Consider the following 26,535-nt stretch of genomic DNA (forward strand, 5'->3'; position numbering starts at 1 on the left):
TTAAATAACAGGAGTTTCCGACGTGTTTGAACAAATATTTTGAGATCAGACAAGCACGTTTTCTATTAAAATTCTTAACAAGAATATTTCAGACTATGACACGCTCCCCTTCCAAACCAACACAGAAGGCCTCCCCTATCTTTTCGCCCGGTGGTATCTCTCCACTTCCTCCTCCGCCTATCGCCTCGTCCCAACATGCTTTGCGCGCGAGCCCAAGATGGCGGCGGCGGCGGCGGCGGCGGCGGCGGCTCGTGTTCTCCGCGCAGGTCGCTGCTGGTCCCGGCTGCCCTTGGCCGATAGACGGGCTGACGCACGGAGAAGAGTCCCTGGAAACAGGTATGGAGCGCGGGCCTGTGAGGTAAAGGGGGTCCCGGGATCGGTTTGAAGCTGCAGCGGGAAAGAGAGAACGATCCTCTGCCGGAGCTGCGAGAAGTTAGTGCGCGTGCGCGGCGTGCGCGGCACGTGGGTTGGGCCAGGCGACCTAGAGCGGTTAGGTCATACTGGGGAAGCTTCTGGGCAGAGTTTGAACCCGGCTCCTCTGACTCCAGATCCGGCGCGCTTTGCACTGGATCAGATGCTGTTGCGTCTTTGATTCGCTTCAGGAAGAACGCGTTTAATACGATCAGAAAAACCACTCGTTTAACCTACGTCGGGTTGCTTTATATTTCGGGGGAGGGGAAGAAAAATCCGGAACGCAAGATTTTACAGGGGTGAGCGTGGACAGCTTTTGTTGCGTGAAATTGGAAAAGTAAAAAAAACTCATCTAAAAAAAAACTATCTTTGCACGTATTTAGAGAAACAAAAAGCCCACCTTTAACCAAAAAAAAAGGGAAGCAGAATATTGTGTATCTGAATAGACCCACCAGTGAGGTCCAGCTGTGCCAAGTTACAGGGACAGGAGAGAGCCCCTCCCCTTGATCTAGTCCTTTCTCCCTCTTGGACCGAGCCCAGCCCCCACTAGGGGGCTAAGAATCATTAATTAGGCGTTGAACTAAAATGTGAATTCAGCAGCAATTTGTGGGCTGGAAAGGGACTCTGGGCGGCGGAGGCGGAGGAGGAATATATATATAACGATATATATAATATATAACAGTGGCTGAGATTTCTGGGAATCTCGCCAGCGGCATCTGCCTAAGCTGTCACTAGCGCAGGGAGTTTCAGTTTTTGATGAAAGGATTTCCCAGAATGAGCTTTTTTTTTTTTTTTTTTTTTTTTTTATTTAATAGCCTTTAATTTACAGGATATATACATGGGTAACTTTACAGCATTAACAATTGCCAAACCTCTTGTTCTGATTTTTCACCTCTTACCCCTCCACCCCCTCCCCTAGATGGCAGGATGACCAGTAGATGTTAAATATATTAAAATATAACTTAGATACACAATAAGTATACATGACCAAAACGTTATTTTGCTGTACAAAAAGAATCAGACTCTGAATTATTGTACAATTAGCTTGTGAAGGAAATCAAAAATGCAGGTGTGCATAAATATAGGGATTGGGAATTCAATGTAATGGTTTTTAGTCATCTCCCAGAGTTCTTTTTCTGGGCATAGCTAGCTCAGTTCATTACTGCTCCATTAGAAATGATTTGGTTGATCTCGTTGCTGAGGATGGCCTGATCCATCAGAACTGGTCATCATATAGTATTGTTGTTGAAGTAGATAATGATCTCCTGGTCCTGCTCATTTCCCTCAGCATCAGTTCCTATAAGTCCTTCCAGGCCTTTCTGAAATCATCCTGCTGGTCATTACTTACAGAACAATAATATCCCATAATATTCATATACCACAGTTTATAGAATGAGCTTTTCACAAAGTTACAAAGATTTTTGTAGCGGGAGGAAGTTTGTCCCTTAACCAGCCTGCGAGCGTTCCGTTTACCCATAGGCAAAGTGCAGTGAGTGATTCAGATCTTAGAGTCGGATATTGTGATTGGGTTTTAAAATCAGAAGGTACCGTCTTCAGTGAAATGCATTGGAGAGAATTTGGAATTTGGAGTCACATCCGCATTCAGCCCCTGCTGCTTTGCTACTGTTTGTGCGCCCTGGGAGTGAGTTAGTTTCCTAATCTGTAAAGCGAGGAGGTTTTAGAGTGGTTGTATGTGCATCTAAGCAGTGCAGTAGAGTTAGAATGTAGAACTTCATGAAGTCATGAAGGCTCAAGGTCGAATCTTATTTCACACACGGTATGATGGATAGTTCCCTTCACTTCTCCTTATTTATAAAATGGGAATAAAAGCATTATTGTAACTACTTCACAGTGTTTTTATGAAACCCTAATGAGATCATATATGTAAAGTACTCTACAAACTTTAAAGTATTAAATGTCCTCTGAGAAATCCTCTAGCTTAAAATATGAAATAAATAATATTAGTTTTGTCAGTTCACACCCCAAAAGTAAATTTGGCGTTTTCACCCATTGATTAAATCACTCTTGTCACAAATACTAATTTTTTAAAAAGTTAATGAAAATTTGGATTTATTGTTGGTTTGTCTAATGAGATCACCTTACCAAATTTTGAATAGCAGGATTTATGTTACCGTTCTATTATTACACTAATAACGTAAGACGTGTATAGCACGAAATAAACTGAAATGGGTATCGTACATAAAAAAATGATTTAATAGAAGGAAGCCCCTTAGAGTAAGGAGAATTCTGTTCCTTGTCCAGGCTCTGCCATGTGGGAAAAGTATCTGCTCCTTTTTGGAGAGTTAAACAATTGTATCATCTGTGTTGGCGAAGATAATGTTAAACTGGAATATTTGGCCTTATGTATTTTATGCAGGTTTTATTCCGGAAGTGCATCTCTCCCAGAAGCAGCAGGAACTGATCTTCCAGGTACGATACCTTCATTGTGCCCATAGCATAATTTTGATTTCAAAGAATCTTGGAGTTGCAATTTGCTCTTTACCTGAAAATTAGCTACTCATTTTGTAATTTGCTGTTTTCTTGAGAAAAATCTAAATCATTGGTTTTCATTCTGTTCTTTAAGGTTGTGAAGAGGTGGTCATTCCAAAGAGAAAAACTTGGTGAGTGATGCTTTTATCTCAAAATACTGACTGTTTTAATTTGGAAGAGATGACAGGATGATCTGTAGAATCAAATATATATCATTGGAACATGTTATCAGTATTTGTGGTATCTGTTGTTCTATAGTGGTGATATCCATTTAAGAGTCTTGCATGATAAAGAATCAGAAGAATTACCTTCTGGTATTGATCCTGTCATTCATTGACCCAATGTTTCTCTGAATATAAAGCTACTGGGTGACATTTGGTCATCTTGGGCAGTGGAGGATAGCCATGTAGTAAACTCAGTTTATAATGTCCTGAGAGGTAGTATGTTTCTGGGAATGTCCTAATGATTCAGGTTCCTTTTGGTCTTTTCAGGACCAACCTGGAATTAGGCCAGACCTGAGAGCATTCCCATGATCATAGCCTGCCTTGGGATCCCTGTCTCTCTTCAAAACACTGGTTGAAACATAAGCATCTTTCTTGCTGACCGTAACGTTAGAGGAGAGCCGGGTTAATCCCCATCTGAGAGAACAATATTGTGCTTGGTTCTTGCAGACAGTATCTGGGGTCAAGGTTTCAAAAAAAAGGTTCTTGATGGGGAGATGGGTGTCGATTAGAATTTGGATTGGTGTAACACAGTGAAAGGAATAGTGGTTAAAACCACTATTTTAAAGAGTACAAGTGACTTGGGTTTGAATTCCAGCTCTGATAATTACTAGCTTTGTAACCTCAAGCCAATCACTTATACTTTCTGGGCCTTAGTTTACCATTTTGTAGATGAAATCCATACTGCTTGAACTACCCACCTTACAAGGTGATTGTGAGGTAAGCATTTTGTGAACCTTGAAGCTTACATTTTCCATGTGTTATCTTCTTATTAAAATGTCTAAAGTTTCCTTTTATATCCCCAGCCTTAGCAAAATGCTTTGCACACAATAAGCACAATAATAAATGTGGTTTGTTTTTTTGTTTTTTCCATTCGTTCTTAAACTCCTTAAATATCATGAGCAAATCTTTGGAAGTAGGGATTATAATGGGGGGGGGGGGGAGAGGAGGCAAAGCTGGCAAGAGCAAGTGCCCTATGTCAGAAAAATAAGAAGAAATGAGGTTAGGTAGAATGGGGTCTTATGGCCTAGAATCTTAGGAATGTTTGACCTGTAGAACACTAGAGAAATCATTTAGTCTCTCTTATTTAGATCAAGAAGTGAAGCCCAAAGAGGCTCCGCTTCCTCCAGGTCCCCAAATCATTAAGGGATTGTGGTGGGTTTGCTCTCTTTAGAAATTGTGGGAATTCCTACATGAAAGCGGAACTTAAAAATGATATGTTTATTAGTGACATGGGCTCAAGGGGTAAAGAGACCTGTTAGGCTGGGGTTTTAAGAATGGATTTTAGTTTCACTGTCCCAAGGCAGGCTGCAAGTATATCCTTACAGCAATATGAAAAAGTGGCCAATTTGCTTTAGCACTTAGGCTAAAGTAGCACTTTTATCTTTTATTCCCAAGCCGATACAACATAGAAAAGATTTTTTTCTTGAGAAAAGGATGAAATGTAATGAAAAGGTGGGTAGAGTATAAGTTGATTTAAATGTAGGTTTTTGTAATTATCTGTACTTAAGCCTTCCTCTTAGCTTGGTATCCTTTTGCTAAATGTTGTTTTACACTTACAGTTTGAAAGAGAGTAGTGAAAAGGATTAGTCCAGAACACAGTAGTTCAACAAATGTTCCTCTGCAGTTTGTGCCCTTAGGCATATGACCAGTAAGTCGGACTGGAGGATAGGAGGAGCCAGCTGATTGGATTTGTGATTTTGTACAGATTTTATTTATTCATTCAACTAGCATTTATTAAATAGCTGCTGTGTACTGTGATTCACCTATGTCAGGGTTAGGCAAGTCACTTAAGACTGTTTTACAGAAAAGATGGGAGTTTCTTCACATGGGACTTCTATCCACCAGTGAAATTCTGATCCTTTTTGTCTACAACTTTGTGTACAAGATTGCTGAATCCATCTTTGGCAGAGAGGTGATAGACCAGAGGTGGAGAATGAGAAGTACAATATCAGTTACAACTGGCCCATAAATTTATTTGCTTCTAATGGGGCATTGAGTGGTCACTGTAGTAAAGAAGCATAAAGATAATTTAAATGGACTCAAAGGCAGTTTTAGTGTTGGTACTACCATATATGTATACTTTAAAAAAAAAAAAAAAGCTGTATGTAACATTCACAGTTGCATATGTCAGGGGTTTGTTTTTGTCCCCCCCCCCCCCCCCCCATTCTTTGAAATTGTATATATTCAGATGTGATGTTATCAAAAGTATTTTAAAAGAGAAAAAACATTTGGGATGGGGTGTGTGCGTGTGTGTGTGTGTGTGTGTCTCATAATTTGTTCCAGCATTAACTACAATGCAAAGCAAGCATTATTCTTAATTCCCCCTTTACATAACTAAGTAACTGAGGCACAATTGGTACATGATTTGACGAAAGTTGCACAGAAAGTATCAGATCCTCTCTACCACCTTGTTTGCCACAACGTTGGTTTTTGGATCACCTGTGATTTCTTTGGGTGATTTTCCCAATGTTTTTTCACTTATTGAGTCTTCTACCCTTTGTTATCTTGTTTTATTACAAAATGAAATATGGTTGTAGTTCAGAGAGTAGATTTATACTATGAATATTTCTTCCAAACAAATTGGAGCACACCTGAGGCCAGACTCCCTTGAATCACATGGTAAATGTATGAGCCTATTTTTCATGTTATATTTTTTCATTGTTAAAATTCTCATTTTTAGGGATAATGTAGCAGTTCTTCAAGCTCTAGCATCCACCATCCAGAGGGTAAGTAGTACTTTTTGGATGCTTAAAAGTAGTCCAATAATGCCTTTGGTGATGATGAGACTTCCATTTCGTGAGGTTATTTCCACCCAGAATTCCCATATCTAATAGAAAGAGAATCAGTCCTTTTTCTAAAGTACTTTTCCCTCAGCAAACCTGTGGGGTTGATGAAGTATTTGAAGTATTGTCATCCACATCTCACCAGAGTGCAAAAGTTAAGGTCTTTGCACAGTTAAAAAGCTAACAAGGACCAGAACTGCAAGTCTAATCCAGATCTTTTCTACAGAGGAGCATTACAGAAACAAGAGGGTTATATATACGTTATAAAGTTAAATTGCTGAAACTTGTTAATTGAAACTTATTTTGAACTGGATCATTGCTTTATGTCCTCACATTCAGAATTCCTAAACTTTGCCTAGGTACCTTTTTCATCTTTTCCTCACCTTCATCCCCCAAAAATACCTGATGTTTAGAACTTGCCATTTCCCTGTGAGAATGCCAAATGGTTCCCAACATAATAGAATTTAAGCTTCACTTGTTTGTTACAGAGTGCTAAGAGGTACACTAGTGAAGCACAAATCTGTTTTGAAGTCCTGAAAAAGTTCATACATCAGAACCTAGAAGGGAAGTTTTAGGAAATCCAGTTTTCCAGAGAACCTTAATACTTGTTCTGAATTAAAGTTTCTTGGTCTCTGCAGTGAAGGCAAATATTTAGTGATTATATGCCATTTCTTCTTAATTGCTTGTTTACAGTGTCCCAAAACATGTCCTGACTTTGAATTGTTCCTAATACTTTGCTTACTAATTACCAATTTTTAGGCCATACTAACTGACTTTGCTTCTCATTGGGAGTTTCTACTTTGAATCTCAGGTCCCGCCCCTTAAAGTAGAATAGTAAAATTTCAGAATCTCTTTCAAAATAATTTTTGATCACGTGAATGCTGAAACTGAAGAGACTTAAATTTCCCCCCAGGATCCCACAGCTGCCTATTACACGTTCCAGGATGATCCTTACCTCATCCCAGTCACGTCTTCAGAAGCCGTAAGTATTTTCATAAACATATCTTGTACTCAGCCCTATCCCCTACACATAAATGCTGACTGGTAACGTCCCAGATTGTTATTACTTAGGATATTTAAGTGGAAAGATGTAAAAAATAAGAGAAGGTCAGAGGGAAAGGACCAAGATTAGCTCAGGTACCACAGGGTGAGAACATTAAAAGAATACCTGGGTATGGTTTGGAATCGGCTAGAAAGGAGAAAGAGACTAAGTGGCAAATACAAGGTACATCTTAGATGTGTGCATGTGTGCACACACCCACTTCTCTTTATGCCTTTTATTTCTACATCATTTTTGATTCCTTATTAACTCTACCTTCCCAGTCAGTCTCCCCATTTCATCTGGAAAGCATTGGGTTTGGTTTTGATTTGTTTTGCCCTATGTGACTAAAGCTATTCTTTTATCTCAACAGAAATTTAACTTTTTTTTTTTTTTTTTAATGAAAGCTTTTTATTTACAAAGCATATGCATGGGTAATTTTTCTAACCTTGACCCTTGCAAAACCTTTTGTTCCAAGTTTTCCCCTATCCCTAGCTGGCAGGTAGTCCAATATGTGTTAAATATGTAGAAATACATGAAAACACAATGCAAGCAAATAACAGAAAGAGTGAGAATGCTATGTTGTGATCCACACTCAGTCCTACAGTCCTCTCTCTCAGTGCAGTTGATTCTCTTCATCACTGAACAAGTAGAACTGGTTTGAGTCATCTCATTGTTGAAGAGAGCCACGCCCATCAGAATTGATCATTGTATAGTCTTGTTGGTATATATAATGTTCTCCTGGGTTCTGCTCATTTCACTCAGCATCAGTTCATGTTTTTCTAAAGTCATCATCCTGATCATTTCTTATGGAACAATAATATTCCATAACATTCATATACCATAACTTATTCAGTGATTCTCCAATTGATGGACATCCATTCAGTTTCCACTTTCTTGCCACTACAAAGAGGGCTGCCACAAATATTTTTGCACATGTAGGTCCCTTTCCCTCCTTTAAGATTTCTTTGGGGTATAATCCCAGTAGAAACACTGCTGGATCAAAGGGTATGCACAGTTTGATAACTTTTTGAGCATAGTTCCAAATTGTTCTCCAGAATGGCTAGATCTATTCACAGTTCCACCAATAATGTGTCAGTGTCTTAGTAGAAATTTAATTTTTTACTTTTTCTGGACAAGTTTTAAGAGTTAAAATTTTGAATAAGATAGTAAATCTGATTTTAAATCCCACATACAGATTTATTTGATTGAAACTTTGGATGAGATAAGAATTACATAAAATAAAAAATTAAACTTGATTAAAATATCTTTATCCTGCATTACAATGAATGTGTTCCCGTATTTTTAAAATTTATCCTCTTTCCCAATAATGATGGTAGAAAAAAAGATACTAAAAAATAGCAGTTGATTTGAGTCCAAATCAAAATGACTGGTTGATAATTAAATCAATCTCCTTTTCTTACACAGAGAATGTTTTTGTTGTCAAAGGCTTCTGGACAGAATGCAGCAAAATATATTATTAATACAAATCCCAGTTTCTTTGAGAAGTATAGAGCTGAACCACATATACCGGTAAGTGAAAGTTATTCATTTCCCACTCTAGATAAGTTTGTGTTTAGGTTTTCCTTGAGGTGATCAACGATGACCTAGCTATTGAAGAGAAATCTTCTAAAGCATTGTGCTTAGGTGGATAGCAGAGGGAGCAGAAAAGAGATTCCTTTACCTTTAAATACAATATTCTATTTTGTGTGTGTTTTTTTGGCAAGGCAATTAGGATTTAATGTGACTCATGCAGCTAGTAAGTCTGAACTCAGTGCCCCATCTAGATGCCCTGTATTAAGAAAAAGGGGGAGGTGGGATGATTGCAAGCTGACGAAAGGTAGTCAATAACTAGTAGCAAGTACTTTTCAAGTAATTATCAGTATAACCTGACAGTACGTGGCCCCAAGCTCCTTTTCTTAATACTCATCTTGTGGAAGAGAGAGGGGCTCCTTAGGCCCGACACCCTAACATCCAGCCTGTTTTTAGTGCCTGATGCCCGAGTACTTGGAGCCTCAGCTTGAAGAAGTAAGCGAGGCCGCCCTCCAGGAGCGCATCCGGCTTCGCAAAGTCAAGGCCTCTGTGGACATGTTTGACCAGCTCCTTCAAGCAGGTAACTGGGCCCCAGCTCCTCTTCTTGCCCACTGGATCAGTGTTCTGGGATGGTTTCCAGAAGTCTCAAACTACTCCTAGGGTGGTGGGGCTTTTGCCTTTCTTTAGAGTCCCAGTGCTTAGCATAAGTGTTTAGTGACTGACTGAAAGGTGTGGGAACAAAGGTAATGACCTGCGTGTCTGTGAGCCATGTTATTCTCTGGCCTTGGCAAGCACTGTTGCTTTGCCAGCTCTCTTTTGGTTTGCTTCCTGAGCTGGGGCTGCCCTGTCCCCTGGCCTGCCTGTTTGGGATGTTGGGAGGGTGACAAAAGCTTTTTATAACGAAAAAGAGAAAATGGCCTCCAATGCTCCCTTGTTTGCATTAACAACATGGTAGAGGGCAGGTGGGGAGTGAAAGGGGGTCAGAGAAGCCCTCCTCTGCTTCAGTCAGACAGTGAGGGTGGGAGTCAGCGGGCCAGGATTCTCCTGGAGGCTTCAAGTACTATGACCTGAGACAAACTTCATTCTGTGGCAGTTTTGGTTCCTTCTTTGTAGACTAGAGTAGTAAGACTTCTTCGTATCTTGAAGGATTACTTACAGTGACTATCGGGTGATTCTGTCTGTGTCATGGATCTTAGGATTTAGAGCCAGAAAGGGCCTCCAGAGAGTCCCTTTCTTTACACATGAGGAAACTGAGACCTGGAGAATTGAACTCCTTCTTGCCTTCTTTGTGTCTAGGGCACAATCGTCTCTCCAGTCACCCAGCTTGTAGCCTTGGAAGTGTTCTTCCATGGTCCCTCTCCCTTGGCTTTCCCATTTAAGTCTGTGCGTCATTCCCATGGATTTATTTGCCATCTCTGTGTCTAGAGAGCCCCCAAATCTATGGCGCTTCCCTGAGCTTCAGTCCCTCTTTGCCAGCGGTGGGCATTTCCTCATCAATTGTATGGAGGCCTCTGTCCCTCCAGTCTACTTTGTAAAAGGTGGGGAAGGGGCTGAATCTGCTCAGCGGGTTATTAGGGAGACATACCTGGTCTGTTTGGAGAATTCTTTTGATCTCAAAGATGAAACAAGGCCACTCTTGCTTTCTCAGTATTTTCAATTTTGCTGTATTCTTCCAGAATAGTATTGTTCTGAATAATAGAAGAGAGAATTTGGAATAGCATAAGCTTTTTTTAGCTCGAGTTACCCTGGCTTTTCCAGAGCAGATTAAAATAATCATTTTCATTTTATGTACCTTCATGAAGTTAAACAGTGCACTAGAGATCCCTGAGGATCATTTTAATTTTTTTAGAGGACAAATACTGTCACGAATCTCTCTGAGTTTTTAAAATCGTTTTCAGCCTGCTTCATCACAGTCTCCTAAAGAATCTTTTTCTGCTGCCACAATTGAAACTGTTGCTCAGTTGTTCTGGCAGAGGAATTGCCCTGACCTTGTAAGAACCACATAAGTTTGTGGACTGATTTCTGGCAGCAGCCAGCAGGACTTCTTCCAGGACTTTCTTGCAGAAAATTAGTTGTGAAAGATGTGCTCCAAAGTAATGGGAGGAGAAAAGGAAGAAAAACATCAGTGAAACAAGTAAAAAATAAGTGAGGCTGGGGGAAATTCAAAAAACACAGATAAGGAATTTATTCTAAATATGTTAAAGTTTAGGTGTATTTTTTAAACAAGCTGTGCAAGAGAGTCGTGGTTGTGTATGTAATCCTTTTTTTCCCCCTGTCCTTTATGATTGGAAATGTTTGTGTTGATTGAGTCCGTGATCTATTTATTTATTTATTGGAGGGGAGGGTTGGGATGGGACCACATCACTCCTAGGGAAAATTGAGCCAGATTCAGATGTAATTGGGAAATAGCACCCCCACAGGGATACTTGGGTATTGTTTCTCTATAAGTTGGACACTATTGTGTCACTTTTAGTTCTAAAGTGGTGTTGCTTCCTCCAAAATGGAATGTTTTATCTTCCTCCACCTCTTTTCCCAACATGACGCAGTGTTTTGTGGGCATTGAGTCCTTTCCAGCTCATCCCTCTCCTTTAATCCCCATGTCTGATCAAGTGCCCAGAATTGAGGGTCCTCTGTCTCCATCCTTGGGCTGCTGCCCTGCTTTAGGTGCCCCTCTCACCTTCCCCTAATGTCCTCTTAAGGCTGGCCTCAACCCATGGTTCGGGACCCTGCTTTACCAAAAAGCTTCCCTCACTCCCCCAAATCCTTGGCTTTATTTTGCATATTCTTAGATCATTCTATTATTTTTAGCTGTTTTATTAGTATGGAGCCATCTTTCATAATTATTATTTTGAAAGCTGTTTATTCATATCCTTTGACTTCTTATCTGCTGGGTTTAGCTTTTGTTCTTATATGATAATTCCCTGAGTGTCTCAGGTGCCTTTAACAGAGATGATGAAATGATGTTTCTTTCTCTCCTTTCTGGCTGCCTTTCAAATAACGTCACCCGAATTGTCTCTTGGTTCTTCTACAATTCCCTTTTCCCCTTGTTCACTTCAGACTCCTCCCCAGCCACCTGCTAGTAGCTTTAGCCAGGATTGCTGTGCTTTTTGCACGTCACCTGGCAGGTGTGGGCCAGGCACAGAACACGAGTGTGCGGGCGTCTCCATTTCAGATCTGGAAAGAGCTGTTCTGGCTCTTGTGGTTTTCCACTGTCTCAGGGACTCCTTGTGTCTTTCTGTGGAACTGGCACCAGGCTTTGCATTTATGTGCTTGATAACTGTTGGGTTGGAGTTAGGAAGACCTGTCCCCATGTCCTTGCTTGTTTTTTGACCAGGCCTTCTGTAGAATGGAGGGAGAGTAGCGACTTCCGGGAGTTGTTGAGAGGGAAATCCTTTACAAACATTAAAGGACACTTATAAAAATGTGGGCATTAGAGAACATAGTTTGCAGCGCAGTGCTTGGGTCCTTTCATCTTTCATGGCCTCTTTTGTTTGCTTGTAGGGACTTCTGTATCTTTGGAAACAACAAACAACCTCTTAGATCTATTGTGTTACTATGGTGACCAAGAGCCCCCAAGAGAAGAACAACCTCATCAAATTGATGAATCAGAAGAATTGGTAAAGATCAGCACACTGGGTTTGGGGTAGCTTGGGGGCTATTGTTATTTGCAGTGGGAAAACTTCAGAAATGTTCCAGTAAATACAGAAGTAAGGCAAGAAGACCACTCCCTTTTCTTTTCCTCCCCAAGGATTTTGTTAGTAGTAGCAGTGGGGGAATGGGTAAAGGCGGGGGGGGGGGGGGGGGGGGGGGGGGGGGGGGGGGGGGGGGGGGGGGGGGGGGGGGGGGGGGGGGGGGGGGGGGGGGTAGAACAAACAGAACGAGCCCTTGTCGGTGATAAGCTGATTGCTTACTTAGAAAACCACAGAATCCCTAAAGAGAGTACCTGAGACAATTGAAAACTTTGGTAAAGCAAGGTAATCCATTAATCAATAAAAATCAATAGCATTTCTTTCTAATCTATGAGAAAATAGAAAAGGGAATATTAGAATAACTACAAAATACTGCAGAAGTCTAAGAGTTTGCTAAATTATACTTAAAACTTGTATAAGCACAATTGCTTGTCTTTCTTTAGAATTGTTTCTGGAATTTTCAAAAATTGACGTAGAAGTGAGTCTGTGCTCTATTGAGGCTTTGACCTGAGCCTGAGGGAATAGGCCTCTCAGCAGGGCCTCAGGCTCACCTTGCTGACCTGATAGAAACCTCCTTAGATGACTTAGAGCATATGAAGGTCATCTTGTGACTTTGGATGCTGATTTCATCTTGGTGCTTAGTTGTCACATAGACTTAGATCACTTTTCCTCTCTGCTTCATTCTCGGAGAAGTCTTTGTGATATTCTCAGCATTTAATGCTTTAGTCTGTAATAATCTTGTCTTTGAAACCAGAAAAAGACACCGTTTTCCCCTGTCTTATATCGCTGCCTTGAACAATTGAAATTTTTTTTTAGCTGTCTTAGCATTGATTGTAGCCTTTAATACCCTTGAACAGATTGGCTTTTGACCAACTTATGCTGGTCACTCTGAAATAGGAGGCTTTCCTGCCAGCAGATTTGCTGTCACTACCAACATGCATATGACGGGAGCAGGAAGAAAGTCTTAATTTTTTATGGAGCTAAACAAAATCCACCTCTCTCTTCCAGGCACATTGTCTCAGCCTGGGGAGATACTTTGTCTTTAAAAAATGTCAGTGACCTGATTCAGACATTTAAAACACAAATTCACTTTAGTCTGTTTACTTTGCACCTGACTAAAAGGGGGATCTGAGCTACTTGAGAAGCTGAACTAGGTTGTAAAGCAGCAGTGATGCTGAATTTGGGACCCTTGGAAGAAGGGATGGAAACTTTGTGGTTCAGGCAGTCGAGGGAAGGATGTTTCGGTGAAAAGCTCTGGGTATTGGGACTATGCTGGCGACTCTATTAGGTTACCCTGTGCCTGGCTCCCGACCCGGTGGCATCTGGTGCCCAGACCCACAGGTCTGGTAGCCCTGCAGCGGGCAGTGGCAGTGACCCCCTTGTTGGGGTATATGGTTTAGCTCAGAGCATAGGCTGTGAATCTAAGTTACATTTATTTTAAGTTATCCCATCTTTTAAAAGTAACAGAATTAAACAATGAGACAAGCTACACAAGTAGCCAGTTAGTGGTACAAAGAGTGAGTGGGACTTTGGCTGGGTTTTGCTTTCATTCTGTGTGACTCCCTTCCCTCAGTTCTTTTCCATTTGGCACACTGGGCTATTCTCAGTTCCGACCTCCCGGATCTCCCATCTTGGATGGGAGCTTCCCCCTCACTCAGGACAATTGGGGCTTGTTTGGCTCACTCTGGGGCGCCAGGACTGCTGAAGCTCAGGGCTTTTCCACCCTTTCCTACTCCCTCTCCCAGGTTCTCTCCTTAGAAGATTGCCTGGCTTGCGCTGGTCCATCATCTTGGTCAGCGCCATGAGAGTTTACCCACTGAGAAGCAATAGGACCCTTTTGGTATGATACGATCTTTAGAAAGAGAGGGATGGAGTCATTTATAGCTTTGTTTGGGAGGAAGGGTGTAACTTTTTAGTAGAGTTTGTGTTGGGGTCACATTTTGAGATTTAGGAATCTTTTCCTCACAACTGGTAGGGAAGGAACCGTGGAAGTTTGATGCCCTATTTACAGGCGAGGCAACCTCGTGACTGGGAAGCAAGTGCACATGATGTTCTGACTTTGGGCCTGGGTTCCTCCAGGAGTTGGATGTGACCGGTAGTGTTGTGTTTGGGGGTGGGGGTGTTTCAGGAGGAAGCAGAAGATAATCTGACGAAGAAGTCGTCTAAGCAGAAAAAGGCTGCCGAGTCCCAGCCCCGGATTACCTGGAAGTGAGTGTCACCCCTGGGATTGCTCTTATGTGCTAAGGTCTTGGGGCATGGCCGAAGGACCAGGTGGTTTTAAGGCAGAAAACTTGGGGACACAAGAGCTGCACGCGCAGGCTGTCAGTGTCTGAAAGTGCTGTAGGGCGCCTTTGGGGGAGCCTTTCTCCAAGCAGAAGTGTGTTCATGGTCAAAGCTCAAGTCTTCTTCTCCCCCCCCCCCCCTTTTTTTTTTCCTTAAAAAATTTAACATACCTGAATGCCATTCATCCTGTTGTTGTACGTCCAGGACAGAACAGCACCGCTGGCTTTTGTGGCGTCCTTCCCTTCCTCTGGGAGAGTTTGGGGCCTCTGTCGTAAACAGTGCCGTGTGATCTCAGCCCCAACCCAGAGCATGGCGACACCCCCCTGGACCAGCCGGGGGGGGGGGGGGGAGGGGCAGGCACAAAGCTTCCCCCCATTAGTCAGCACCCCCACCCTCAGGCTAGTAAAACAGCCCATCTGTAGGAGTTAGAGAGCAGCTGTAGGAAAGGAGTCGGCTGTAAGTGTATCATCCCCATTGAAGAGAAAATGGGAGCCCAGGGAGGCCATGGCATCATGCCCTGGCATTCAGAGGCCGTCTCTCTTTGTACCCCACCCCTGCCCATGGAGAGACCGCCGGCCAGAGCTGGACGTGAGGCCCAAGGGGGAAGAGTAGGGCTGTGGGAAAGGGGGCTCCTTGGGATGGCTCCTGGAGAGCGCTGTCCTGGCTCTGGTGAGCTTTGCCACCTCTTCAGGTGCGATGTCTCCTTTAATCTAGAGCAAACAACAATGCAGAGAGAATTTTCCATCTGATGCCCGAGAAAAATGCACATTCCTATTGCACGCTGATCCGGGGAATGGTCAAGGTAAGCCTGGGGGCCCCCCTTGTTTTGTCCTTCTGTGGCTCACTGTCTCCTGATGACAGGGCTGCCCTTGCTCTTCCCCTTCTAGCATCATGCGGACGAGAAGGCCTTCACCGTGTACACGGACTTGCTGAACAACCGGCTCCGGGGTGAGTGCTGCTGTGATGGGGTCGGCGAGGGCTGAGACCATGCGTTGTGGGCTCAGGGCCTGCACAGGAGCTCCGGGGGAGCTCGTCTTCCTTAGTAGACATGTGGGCATGAGAGGATTGAGTCAGGATGGATGACGCAGGCACCAAGAGCCTTTGTTGCCTCTGATCTTCCTATCATCTCCTTTTCTTCATTCCCAAATCTGGTTTTTTCTGTCTTTTGCAGCTGATGTTCATACCTTCAATGCACTGATTGACGCATCAGCCTCAGTGAGAGACAGAAATGAAGAGAAATGGACGCTTGTATTGGTAAAGTTGCTTTATCTTTTAGTGGTTTGTGTGAAATATTGTAGGTGATTTTGAAATTCCCTTTCAGTTTTAAAAGTTATAATAACAATTTCATACAAATGAGAAAAGGGCAGTGATGACTGATGATGATGATAGAACAGAGATAATTTATGAACAGAGGAGTAAAATGTGATTCAGAAAACTTGGGTTAATTTACCTCTTTCTCACTAACAGTGAATGATTGAACATGTACCATCATGGATATGACAAAATTGGGAAAGAAGAATATAGGAATGAGGGAGGAGGAGCTACTCATATTCCCCTTTCTTGGAAAGGATACTGTTTGATGTTGATGTGGCTGATGAGCGATCAAGGCAAAAATATAGGGAGGGTCCTTGAGCATGGCCGTCACACCATGCTAAATTCTGGTAATAAGTGAAATGCTAATTCTGGGAGATGTACACTTAGCAGAACTTTTAGTTCAGGTAAAAAGAGAGTGCCACAAGGAATGTAAAACAAACCAACCAGTCTGGGTTAACCAAAAGCCAGTTTTAATAATTGTAGTGTCATCACCCAGAGCACTTCAGTAATGCTTGAACATAAAACTGCACCCCCTCTCATTTGCAAACTTCTTGGTTTTTATTCCACTAGGATTTGTTGAGACAAATGACTGAACAAAAGGTGAAACCAAATCTTCAAACGTTTAATGCCATTTTTCGGGTCCTTAGGAAACTACCTTACTTTGGAAAAGTTCTTGCTTTACAAACCCTGTGTGAAATGAAGGCCCTCAATATAGGTGAGCGGGAGTCCTGGATGTTAGCACAGGGAGTCTCAGTTTGGGATGATGTGTTGACTTTGGCAGCCAGATCTGCTGATGTAGTCTTGTGTGTCCATTTTTGGTTTTGATTGACTTGTTCATAAGTATTAAGGGAAGTAGCCTGGTGTGGGGGATCAAGCGACTGGAGGGCTTGTCTCTCACGTCTCCATCCTTTCAGCTCTCTGTTGCCCCTGGCAGGACGCTCAGGCTCTCATTGTCCAGGAGTCTCCCGGGGCCCTCCCACTGGGGCTTCTGGGTTTTAGGGGAGCTAGAGTCAGCAGGCTCCCATGGAAAGGCTATGCTTAGGAACTGTGGGCTCCTTGGTGCATAGGGATTGTTTGGCAAGTTTGGCCCCTGCCTTAATTGGCTACTTTGGCCAGAAGAGGTTCTGCTTTTCTTGTTGCAGTGATAATTAGAGCTCCTTGAGCCTGGCCTTGACCTAGACTTAAGTATCCACCTTGTGCTGCGGTTCTCAAAGAAGCCCTAGCACTGGAGAGTAAGCTCCGTCCCCAGGCCTCCCTGATAGTCTCCCACATCATCCCCCATCCCATCTGCTATGTAGCACCCCCAGAAAGACTGGGGGCACAAATGATGCCTTGTGCTCTGAGCAGCTCAGCTCTGCATTTCGGACCCTCTTCATTGCTAGAGATTGGTGGTCGAAGCATTGATAGTGAATGCAACTCTCCCTCCCCCCACAACAGACTTTACATTTAAAAACTAAAAAATAGGCCTTTTCCCTATAGCTGTGAATGCCAGATAGGCATTCTAATGACAGTTAGGATTTGCCAGCTTCCTGTGGACCTTTTGGGACCTAGAAGCAGCGAGTGTTTGGGAAACAACACTAGGTTAAAGAATAAAACAAGGCCAGAAATCAGCCTTGAATGTGTCGCATGACACCACAACTGTCTGCGAGGAGAATGTTGTGTGAGATAAATATCCTACAAATGTCAACTATTAGAACTTACTCTTTATTCTTTGTTTTGTTCCCTTCCTGACGATTTTGAGAACCTTCACTTTCAACGTATCACTATATACTTGAGATATTTTACAAATCTGGTAAGTATTGCCTTACATTATGTCTGGCTGTAGGAACTTTTAAAATGCTTTGAATGCAAATAGTGGTTAAACCGACTCAATGGGTATCTGAGGAAGTGGTTACTTCTGGAGTGGTGTATGAGTGTCAGGCTATTTGCCCTTATCTGAATTTACTTTGTGTATCATTTGTGTTTAAGTTGAGAGTGAAATAATAGGGAATTTTACTCCTGTCTTGGACTTATATATGCCCAGTGATGAGATCACTGAGCCACACCATGTGGACTTTACTTATAATGTATTATAATTTTAGGCCTACTATGTTTCATTTTAATGAGAGATTTTTCACTTTTGAGTTCCATTTACTAGTGTGTCTTGTGATTTATGTGCCTCTGGAAAGTGTTCTTTATTCCTGCTGGTCCTATTTTATGCTGCCCAGAGCAGTACTAGACGGTGGCTTGTCGTAGTACAACTTATAAGTGGTTGATTGTTCCTCGAGCATCACTACTGGTAACGTTGGGGTGCAACTTGGATGACCACTGTCTCTCCTTGATCTTAATATGTTTCTAGAAATGCTTGCTATAGCAATAGGACAAGATAGGCAAAGAAACAGAATTACCCTCTTGTGGTAAATAACATGATTTACTTAGAAAATTCTAGAGTAAACTAAAAAATTAATTGAAACAATAACATATCCCACCCAAAAATATCAGCCTCTTACACATTACTAACAGAACCAAGTATGAAAAATTTACAAAAAGAAGTTTCATTCATAGCTCATAGAATATTTAAAGTATCTGGCAATAAAAATGCCAGGACACAAAACAATTACATCAAGATAACTACAAAGCAGTCTTTATGGAAATAAGATGGACCCATGTAATTGAAGAGAAGTTAATGGCTCATTTTAGGGCCATTCCAATATGATAAAAATCACAGAATTACCTAAATTGATTTATGGATTCTGTGCCTTGCAAATTACAATATTGTGTTCAATCTTAATCCTGCAAGCTGTATGTTGAGGGAGAAGGCAGAACTTCATAACAGATGTCCAGTGGTTGCATACATAATAGTCTCCTTTGGTGGTGTTCTTTACATAGCAGAATGCTTGGGGTTTTATATTTTATAAATTTATAATTCTCTAAAACTTAAAAAAAAAAAAAAAAAAAGTAGAACTACATCCTGTTTTGATTGGTGCCACAAGATTGGAAGGACTGACCAAAGATCTTAAAAGAAATTTTTGTGCTTCACTGATTCTGCAGCCCCGGGAGTCAAAATCTCCTCCACTCACATCTCTGACATCCTCACTGAGCTCCAGGGCAAGAAGCTGCATGTGCAGGACCTGGATGATGGTAAGCCCATACACATGTACATTGTGTTTGGGGATTGTCTTTCCTTTCTGCCTCCATTTAACAGTGTTTTCAGAAAAAACAGAATGTTCTATCATGGTGGAATTATTTTTTTAAAAATGTTTTATCCTTTATTTTTAATACTTTTTTAAAATTTTAAGTTCCAGATTCTCCTTCCCTTCCCTGTCGATTAAAAACACAAATAATGTTCTCAGTTACACATCTGGAATCATGCAAAACATTTCCATGATAATCTTACTGTATCAAAAAGAATAATAATAAACCCAGAAAATTATTTTAGTTTACACTCAGTTCAGCATTTTGTCTCTGGCAATAGTTTTTTTTTTTTATTTGTTTATTCACTGAGGCAGTTGGGGTTAAGTGATTTGCCCAGGGTCACACACAAGGAAGTGTTAAGTGTCTGAGGTCATATTTGAACTTGGGTCCTCCTGACTTCAGGGCTGGTGCTCTTATCTGCTGTGCCCCCTAGCTACCCCCTAGATAGAGATTTTTCATCATGAGACCTTGGGAATTGTCTTGAGATTACTTATGTTGATGAGAGAAACCAGCTGTTTCACAGCTGGTCATTATTACAACATTGCTTTTACTGTGTACAAGTTGTTGTGCTCACTTCACTCCAATTCATATGTCTTCCCAGGTTTTTCTGAAATAACCCCCATTATCATTTCTTTATAGTACAATAATATTGTCACAGTCATGTCACAACTTGCTCTGCCATTCTCTCCAGCTAATTTTCTGATTCTTTGCCACCACAAAAAAAAATAATAATAATAATAATTTTATACATGTAGGTCCTTGTCCTTTATTTCTTATCTCTTTGGAATACAGACTTGACAGTGGTAGTACTGGATCAAAGGGTACGCACAGTTTGGTTACCCTTTGGGCTTAGTTCCAAATTGCTGTCCAGCATGGTTGGACTAGTTCACATTTCCACTAGCACTTCTTTAATGTACCTATTTTCTCTCATCCCCTCCAGCTTTTGTCATTTCTGATAGGTGTGAGGTGACACCACAAGAGTTGTTTTAATTTGCCTTTTCTCTATAATCAGTAGTGGTTTTAGAGCATATTTTTTCATGTGACTCTAGTTTTGATTTCTTCTCAAAACTGCTGGTTCATATTCTTTGACCATTTATCGATTGGGGAATAGCTTTTAGTTTTATATATTTGACTCAATTCCTAAGTATTTGAGAAAATTTTTGATATTTGTTACCTATGGCAACATTTAGCAAAATGAAGTTTCCGTGTATCTTTTTCAGTTAGGTCAATTTTTGCTTTTGCTTTGAGATCATGATTATTAGGGAGGAATTATTTTTACCAAATTGAATTAATACGACTGCAGCTTGAGCTGCTTCCGCTAGATTCTAAAGCATTGTTGTTAAATAAAAAATGTTAATGTCTGTTTCACCTTTACTGGTCAGGGGTTAATAGCAGCCCTGTATTTCTTTTCAGACCAGTTTTTTCCAACTGCTATGAAGGTGGTGAGTACATTTCTTGCTTCCAAAGAAGACCTTGCTCTCCCTCAGACTTGTAGCCAGTTTCCACCATGTTTTCTACCTTTGTTCCTCACTCCATTTCTAGTCTTCTCTCCATATTTGTGTCATTTTCACATCCTGAGTCTCCGGGTGGGCATGCCTTGATTCTGGTGTGAGACCAGACGGGTGCTTCTACTTTTGGGGAGGGGAGGGGTGGCAGGGGGCAGTGCCTACCATACCCGTCTCCCCAAGTCCAGCAGCTGCTCCAAGGTCGGACAGCCTGCTGAGTGTAGCGTCTCAGACCTAGTCCCTGACCTCCCTCCGCCGTTTTAGAGCTTGCCGGTGCTTAGTGCCTCTGCCCCTGGGGTGCTGTGCTCATGGCCCTGCTCTTTTCCAGTGCTTCATGCTCAAAGACCTGGACCTTGCCTACCAAGTGCATGGCCTCCTAAGGACAGGTGACAACTGGAAACTGCTTGGGGATCCCCTTCAGAGTCTCTTCTATTAGTAAGTTGAGTGGTGCAAGCTTGAGCTGCTTTTGTTTCCTTTATTTGGGAGTTTGCCTTTGCCTGTGAGACTGCAGGGTCAAAGCAAACTGTTGTAAATGCTACAGACCAACTTCTCCCTGCCAAGAAAGGCAAATGCAAGATGAATGGAGGGGCTGCCTCCCGGGGCAGGGTGAACACTGGTTAAACCTGCAGTTACTTCATGCCTAGTTGTTTCTTAAAGATTTGGGCAGGCTGGAGTGTGTCCCAAGGGTGGACGAGGGACTGGATCATCTAAGAGTTGGGAGTGTTTACCTGTGACTGTTGGTTGCTGCAGAGGGCTAGGTACAGGCTTGTGTGTGAGGAGGGGGCTAAACTGTCTGGAAGTGTGGACTTGGCCACCTTGGGAACGAGTGTGTCCCTTGTCCTGGAAAGTTTCCCTTTCTGCAGAGGAGATTCAGGCCCTGTTCCTGTGGAGCTTATCCAGAGTGTTCTGGGCTGCCTTTAAGATGTTGGGGGCCTGTCCTGGTGGCAGGAGCAGTGTGGGTGGGTTCCGGGTGGGTCCAGGAGCAGCTCGGCTCCACACGTGTGCTCTCCCTGCAGTCAGAAGTTCTTCAGTTTGGTGTGCCTGATGGAGCAGGTGGACGTCACTCTGAAGTGGTACAAGGAGCTGATCCCTTCTGTAAGAGCGCCTCTTGTTAGTCAGGGGGGCTTTGTGTGTTCCCGCCCCCCACGCTCACAACTGAGGCTGTGTCCTTTCTTCGCCAGGTCTGCTTTCCTCACTCATACCTCCTGATTAATCTTCTCCAGGCCCTGGATGTGGGGAGCCGATTGGACCTGATCCCTGAGATCTGGAGTGGTGAGACTGGCAGCTCCCCACCCAGCCCCCTTCTTCTTAGGAGGAACCTAAAGGCGGCCCCCCCACAGGGCGTGTGCCACAAACTGGGTGCCATGGGCCTGGGCTCTGAGGGAGGCGCTGCTGCGTCCAGGTGGGCCCAGAACAGAAGGTGTGGAGGGGCCGGCTTAGCTTTGATATTGGCCGGCTGGGAGCTGCTCTGTGGCCCTGCGGTGGCCAGGGCCTGGTAGCGGGGAGGGCTCGGGAAGGCCTCGCCTCCTTCCGGTCTGGCCCCTGTCCGCCTCAGTTTCAACTGCAAGATGAGGAGAGTTCCTCCTGGGCTTGGAAGGACCAGGTCAGGTCACACCATTAGCCTTGGGCCTGGCTGGTGTCGTGCGCCAGGGGGCACAGAGTGCGGTCCCAGAGCCAGGCTGACTCCCCCTGCTGAGCTACCATCCAGCCTCAGATACTCAGTAGCTGGGTGACCGTGGCCAAGTTATTTCACCCTGCTGGCCTCTGCTTCCCCATCTGTAAAATGGGCTGGGGAAGCCAATGGAGACTACTCCAGTGTCTCTGCTGAGAAAACCTCAGAGGGGTCACAGCCGGCCAAGACTCGCTCAGCTGAAGGATATTATGGTCACTCGCATTGTTACTGTTTCTTGTCATCACTCTGACAGTGCTATTTATGGGCCTCGGGCCCAGCCTGTGCATTCTCTGCTGAGAATGCTGGGTGGGCAGAGCTTTGTCCGGAAGCATTTTGCCCCCATCCCCCTCCTAGGGGGCTTGCTGCTTTGTGCCGTTTCCCTCCTGAGACAAGGAGGTGGTGGGATCTGGGGGTCGGTGACCAGAGCATCCTGCAGAGGTGCTCAGGGATGGCCATCGGCATTTCTGCCTATGTCTCTCTTTTTTTCAAGATTGCAAAGAATTCACTGTCAGTCAGTACAGCAATCTGAAGGAGGAGATCCTGCAGCTGATGGCCAGAGAGAAGCAGCCCCCTGAGGTAGGCAGTGGGGGCCCGTGTCGCAGCAGCGTCTCGCTGCTCAATTACCAGCCCAGCTTACACCTCTTCTGCTTGAGCCCGCCCCTCCCCATGGTCTGGGTGATCTCTTGGGTTTCCAGGGAAGGTGGGGGAACAAAAGCGCTGCCTTGTTAGTGCCTGAGACAGGAGACCTGGGAAATGGTCCTGGGGCTCATGAGAAGTTGAGTTAAAACCTCGGTTTCTCCCTCTGTAAAATGAGGACAATGGGGCTTGGGTGGTCGTGAGGTGAGGACTACCAGGGTGGGCCATCAGGAGCAAAGTGTCTCGCTGGTGCTGACCAGCTCTCCTCCTCAGCTCCAGGCAGCGTTCGCCGACTGCGCCGCAGACATCAGGTCTACGTATGAGACCGCAAATGGCAAGCCCGGGCCAGAGTGGTCCACTGGCGCCATGAATTGTATCACTGCCCTCCTCCTCCGAGGGGGCAGGACGCAGGAGGCCTGGTGAGTGTGGCCTTGTCCGTTTGGCCAGGCACTCGTGGGGGGGGAGTGTGAGGTGTTGAGCAGGGCCCCCATTCTGCCAGAGAAGACCTAGCCCCTGGCCTGGGTGTGGGCGGCAGGTTGGACATTTGTCCATGGCCAGGGTCCCACCCAGGCTTGTGGGATTGGAGTCCATGGAATTCTGGAAGCCAGCACCCCGGGGACTTCTTGTTCACCCCTCTTTTGAATGAGGGAGCTGCCCTCTGTCCCGGAGCTCTCAGACCTCAAAGGGTCTGCTGGTCAGCAGGCCCTGGGCTCGAGGGGCCCGCGCCCCTCTGCAGTCCCTCCCTGAGGTTGACACCAGGCGGCAGCGGCCCGACTCCAGGGTGTGGTTTGGCTGTGATGATTGGCGCAGGGGTACGGACCTCAGCTGAATCATGGGAGCTGAATGTAGGTGTATCTCTGCCCTCCTGCATGTGGCAGGTGGATGGAAAGCACTTACATGAAACTGGTGCCTAAATCTGAGCCTTCTCATGCCGCACAGGCTGCCCCACCCCCGCTCGCGGTCCTCCTGCACGGCCAAGGCTGGCCGCTGCCTTCATGGGGACACAACTCCCGGGTCCTTTTGGATTTGATTGTGCCGCATGTTGGACATCTCCGGGCCGGCACACGGAGGGAGGAGCTTTCAGGATTCTCAGTTGTTCCCCCAGCATGTTCCGTTTAAAATCCTTTTGTTCTGCTGGTCCGGAACCTGATTTGCTCAGAAGTAAGGGCTGTGCCCAGTGCCTGCCCACAAGGGGCACCTCAAGGGGCACACTCCAGCCTGGCATAGACCTTTCCCCTGCTGCGGGACCCGGCCTGTGTCTTCCCCTCCCACTGTGCAGGATGGCGAGATCCCCATTGACCCCCTTCTGGGAAAGACCTGGGCCAGCCCTGGGAGCATTGGGAGGGTCAGGTGCTCCAGCCCTGGGAGAACCATAATCTTCTCTCAAACAGGGAGATGTTGGACAATTTCAAGAAGCAAAACAGAATCCCCAGGTGAGTCCTCCAGGGGTTTCCTGCCATCTTCAGTGGCTGGGTGTGGCGGCGTGAGCCCAGCCCCCATGGAGCTTCTCTGTTTCAGTGCCGAGCTGATCAATGAATTCATGAACCACGCGCAGGAGCGTCAAGATTCTGCCCAGGCCGTGCAGCTGGTGAAGCTGGCCCAGTCCCTGAGCCTGGCCTTCTGCGAGCCCCTCGTGCAGAGAGTGCTGGCCGAATTTGAAGTCTCTGAGGAGCAGAGGTAAGGGTGCCCTTGGCTCTCCCCCAGGACAGGCCGTTACAGGTCACCACTCCCCCCCTTCCCCCGCGGGCCCACAGAGAGGCTGTTAATGAGCAGCTGGGGGGGTGGGGGGTGGGAACCTCACCCATCCTCAGCCTTGTGATCTTTTGTCAGGAAAAGCTGGTTGGGGGCAGCAGCAGCAGACTCCGAGCACCTTGCATGTGTCTGTGGGGCCAAAAGTACCCTGGGAGGGAGGCCCTACTGACCTTGGAGCTCTCCTGTGGTTCCATGAATTGTTAATACATTTCTATTGGCGTTTTTCTTCTCGTGACACAGTTCCCCTTAACCTCTGTCCCTTCCCCTGGCATCCTGAAAAGTACAGTAATGCTTAACCCTGGCAGTCACTTCATTTGCAAATGCCCCAGTGTTACTCTGTAACCTCTACATTGCCAGTCTCTCCCAATTCCGGGCGTCAGAGAATCCTCCGGCCACTGGCCTTTGTAGTGTCAGCTAACTTGGGCAACTCTAACCCTAATCCTAACCCTCTGAGGTCTTCAGAGACCTCTGGCTACAATTTCTTGAACTGTAGTTTAATGACCGATAGCGTGCTCAAGAGCTGCCATGTGCAAACTTAAAGCCCTTATTCTACTTGCTCACATAATGCCCTGACCTGGGCACTCCCAAGTGAACACCAGCTCTGCAAGAGACCCACGTGTCACCAGCAAGCTCCTTACCCCTCTTGGTTAGCTGTCCCCTTGGCCCAGCTACCCCGGGATAAAGAGAGCGACCCCCCGCTGCAGTGATCTGTGAGGTCACAAGCACAGCCAATCAAGAGGGAGCTGTCTCCCCTTACAGAGCCATCTCCATATGACCAGGGTTCTGCCCATGAGACAGTCTCTTTTCCATAGAAATTACATCTGGGAACCTCAAGCCCTTCTGGCCATTTAAAAGACCCAAACAGCATCCCACTTAGTGGTGTTTTTAATTGAATTAGTTTTCATTTTGAGGTAGCCCAGCATGGCCAGGGATTCCAGCCTTAACACTGCATCTGGTGGTCCTGCCTAAGCCCCCAGACTCCCTCACATGATGGGGACGGCAGGAACCCCCAGAAGAGAGAGCATGAACTATCTGTTTTGTGCCTTGCAGAAAAGCCTTGGAAGATTTAACTGGGACAAGCAGTGACAGCGACAGCGACGGCGACAGCAGCAGCAGCGACAATGAGTGAGGGTCGGCGGTCCCCAAACCCCGAAGTTCTGCTGGTTCTGGAGCTGAATCCGACTGGTGGGGGCGGGGCAGAGCCCACGGAAATAAAGGCACCGGGGCAGTGAGACGTCACTGCCGAATGGCAGGAGTCGGACAGGCCTTGGGCCCATGGCTCTTTCCTGCTCTCTGCAGCATGCGCACCCCGTGGTCGCCCTTCATGATCAATGAGGCCGCTTAACTGGTCACAAACCTGCATTGGGGTGCAGAACTAGCGCCCGGGCTGTTGTTGGCTGATGTGCTTGGAAAGTGTTGTTTGAAATCGGAGAGAATAAACCCTGCGTGGTTCTGGCTGCCTCCTCCCTAAGTCTTTCCTTAATTAGACCCAGTGCCACTGGGCACCCTCAGGGGCCGCTGCCTTCCCCAGTCTTCGCTGGACACCTGTGGCTTGATTTGAGAGATGCCCGGTGCCTCCCTTTGTCCTGAGATGATCATGTGATAATGGGGCTGGGTTTGAAAATAGGGAGTGTGCATCCCCTAGGCCCCTTCTACCTCCAAGGAGAGCAGCAGCCCACAAGACTGGGCACCCGCCACCCACCCCCAGGCCCACGTCCTCTTTGGCTAATGTTTCCTATGCCTCTGAGTCTTCATTTACCAGGCACTTTGCTCTGAAACTAGAGGAACGGGCTGGGCAGTGAGGGCCGGCACTGACTGACCAGCTGTCCTGACTCCTGCTCTGCCCTGCTCTGTTCCCAATTCCGGGAACCTCTTGGAGCCCCCCGAGAGCCACAGACACTCGAGATGAGTTTGGTATAGAAGAGGATGGGGAGTCCACAGTGGCCAGCTAAGGAAAGGGATGCTGGGACTAGTCAGCAAAGAATCAAAATGGGGGGTGCCCCAGTGGGATGTGGAGGGACATGGGTGGT

At 45.1% G+C, this 26,535-nt stretch overlaps 1 protein-coding gene and 1 non-coding gene across 3 annotated transcripts; both read left to right on the forward strand.

Moving 5' to 3' along the window:
- The first annotated feature begins 211 nt into the window (after window positions 1–211).
- Window positions 212–25,971, forward strand: PTCD3 (pentatricopeptide repeat domain 3). 2 transcript variants are annotated; one of them, XM_031949792.1, is made up of 25 exons: window positions 226–336; window positions 2,789–2,841; window positions 2,996–3,032; window positions 3,780–3,842; window positions 5,806–5,851; window positions 6,822–6,890; window positions 8,376–8,480; window positions 8,937–9,060; window positions 11,982–12,097; window positions 14,298–14,377; window positions 15,167–15,254; window positions 15,340–15,400; window positions 15,624–15,706; window positions 16,337–16,481; window positions 17,508–17,558; window positions 18,797–18,886; window positions 20,354–20,382; window positions 20,774–20,880; window positions 21,462–21,540; window positions 21,627–21,717; window positions 22,608–22,693; window positions 23,027–23,172; window positions 24,145–24,186; window positions 24,272–24,430; window positions 25,556–25,971. In XM_031949792.1, the coding sequence occupies exons 7-25, from the start codon at window positions 8,379–8,381 to the stop codon at window positions 25,632–25,634; spliced, it is 1,758 nt and encodes a 585-aa protein (XP_031805652.1). In that variant the 5' UTR covers window positions 226–336; window positions 2,789–2,841; window positions 2,996–3,032; window positions 3,780–3,842; window positions 5,806–5,851; window positions 6,822–6,890; window positions 8,376–8,378; the 3' UTR covers window positions 25,635–25,971. The 2 variants fall into 2 exon arrangements, with proteins under 2 accessions (XP_012395961.2, XP_031805652.1); XM_012540507.3 differs by lacking the exon at window positions 3,780–3,842 and having other exon boundaries at window positions 212–336.
- LOC111718732 lies at window positions 23,542–23,678 on the forward strand. Its single transcript, XR_002769222.1, has one exon. It is a non-coding gene; the product is annotated as a small nucleolar RNA SNORD94 (small nucleolar RNA).
- Window positions 25,972–26,535: the final 564 nt, after the last annotated feature.

The sequence above is a fragment of the Sarcophilus harrisii genome, chromosome 2, assembly GCF_902635505.1.
Source record: "Sarcophilus harrisii chromosome 2, mSarHar1.11, whole genome shotgun sequence".
Classification (NCBI taxonomy): Eukaryota; Metazoa; Chordata; class Mammalia; order Dasyuromorphia; family Dasyuridae; genus Sarcophilus; species Sarcophilus harrisii.

Coding starts and splice junctions, on each gene's coding strand:
- PTCD3 (XM_012540507.3), top strand. CDS start 218: ATGGCGGCGGCGGCGGCGGCGGCGGCGGCGGCTCGTGTTCTCCGCGCA. Junction 16,482..17,507: donor AATGAAGGCCCTCAATATAG/GTGAGCGGGAGT, acceptor GACGATTTTGAG/AACCTTCACTTTCAACGTAT. Junction 20,383..20,773: donor TTCCAACTGCTATGAAGGTG/GTGAGTACATTT, acceptor GCTCTTTTCCAG/TGCTTCATGCTCAAAGACCT.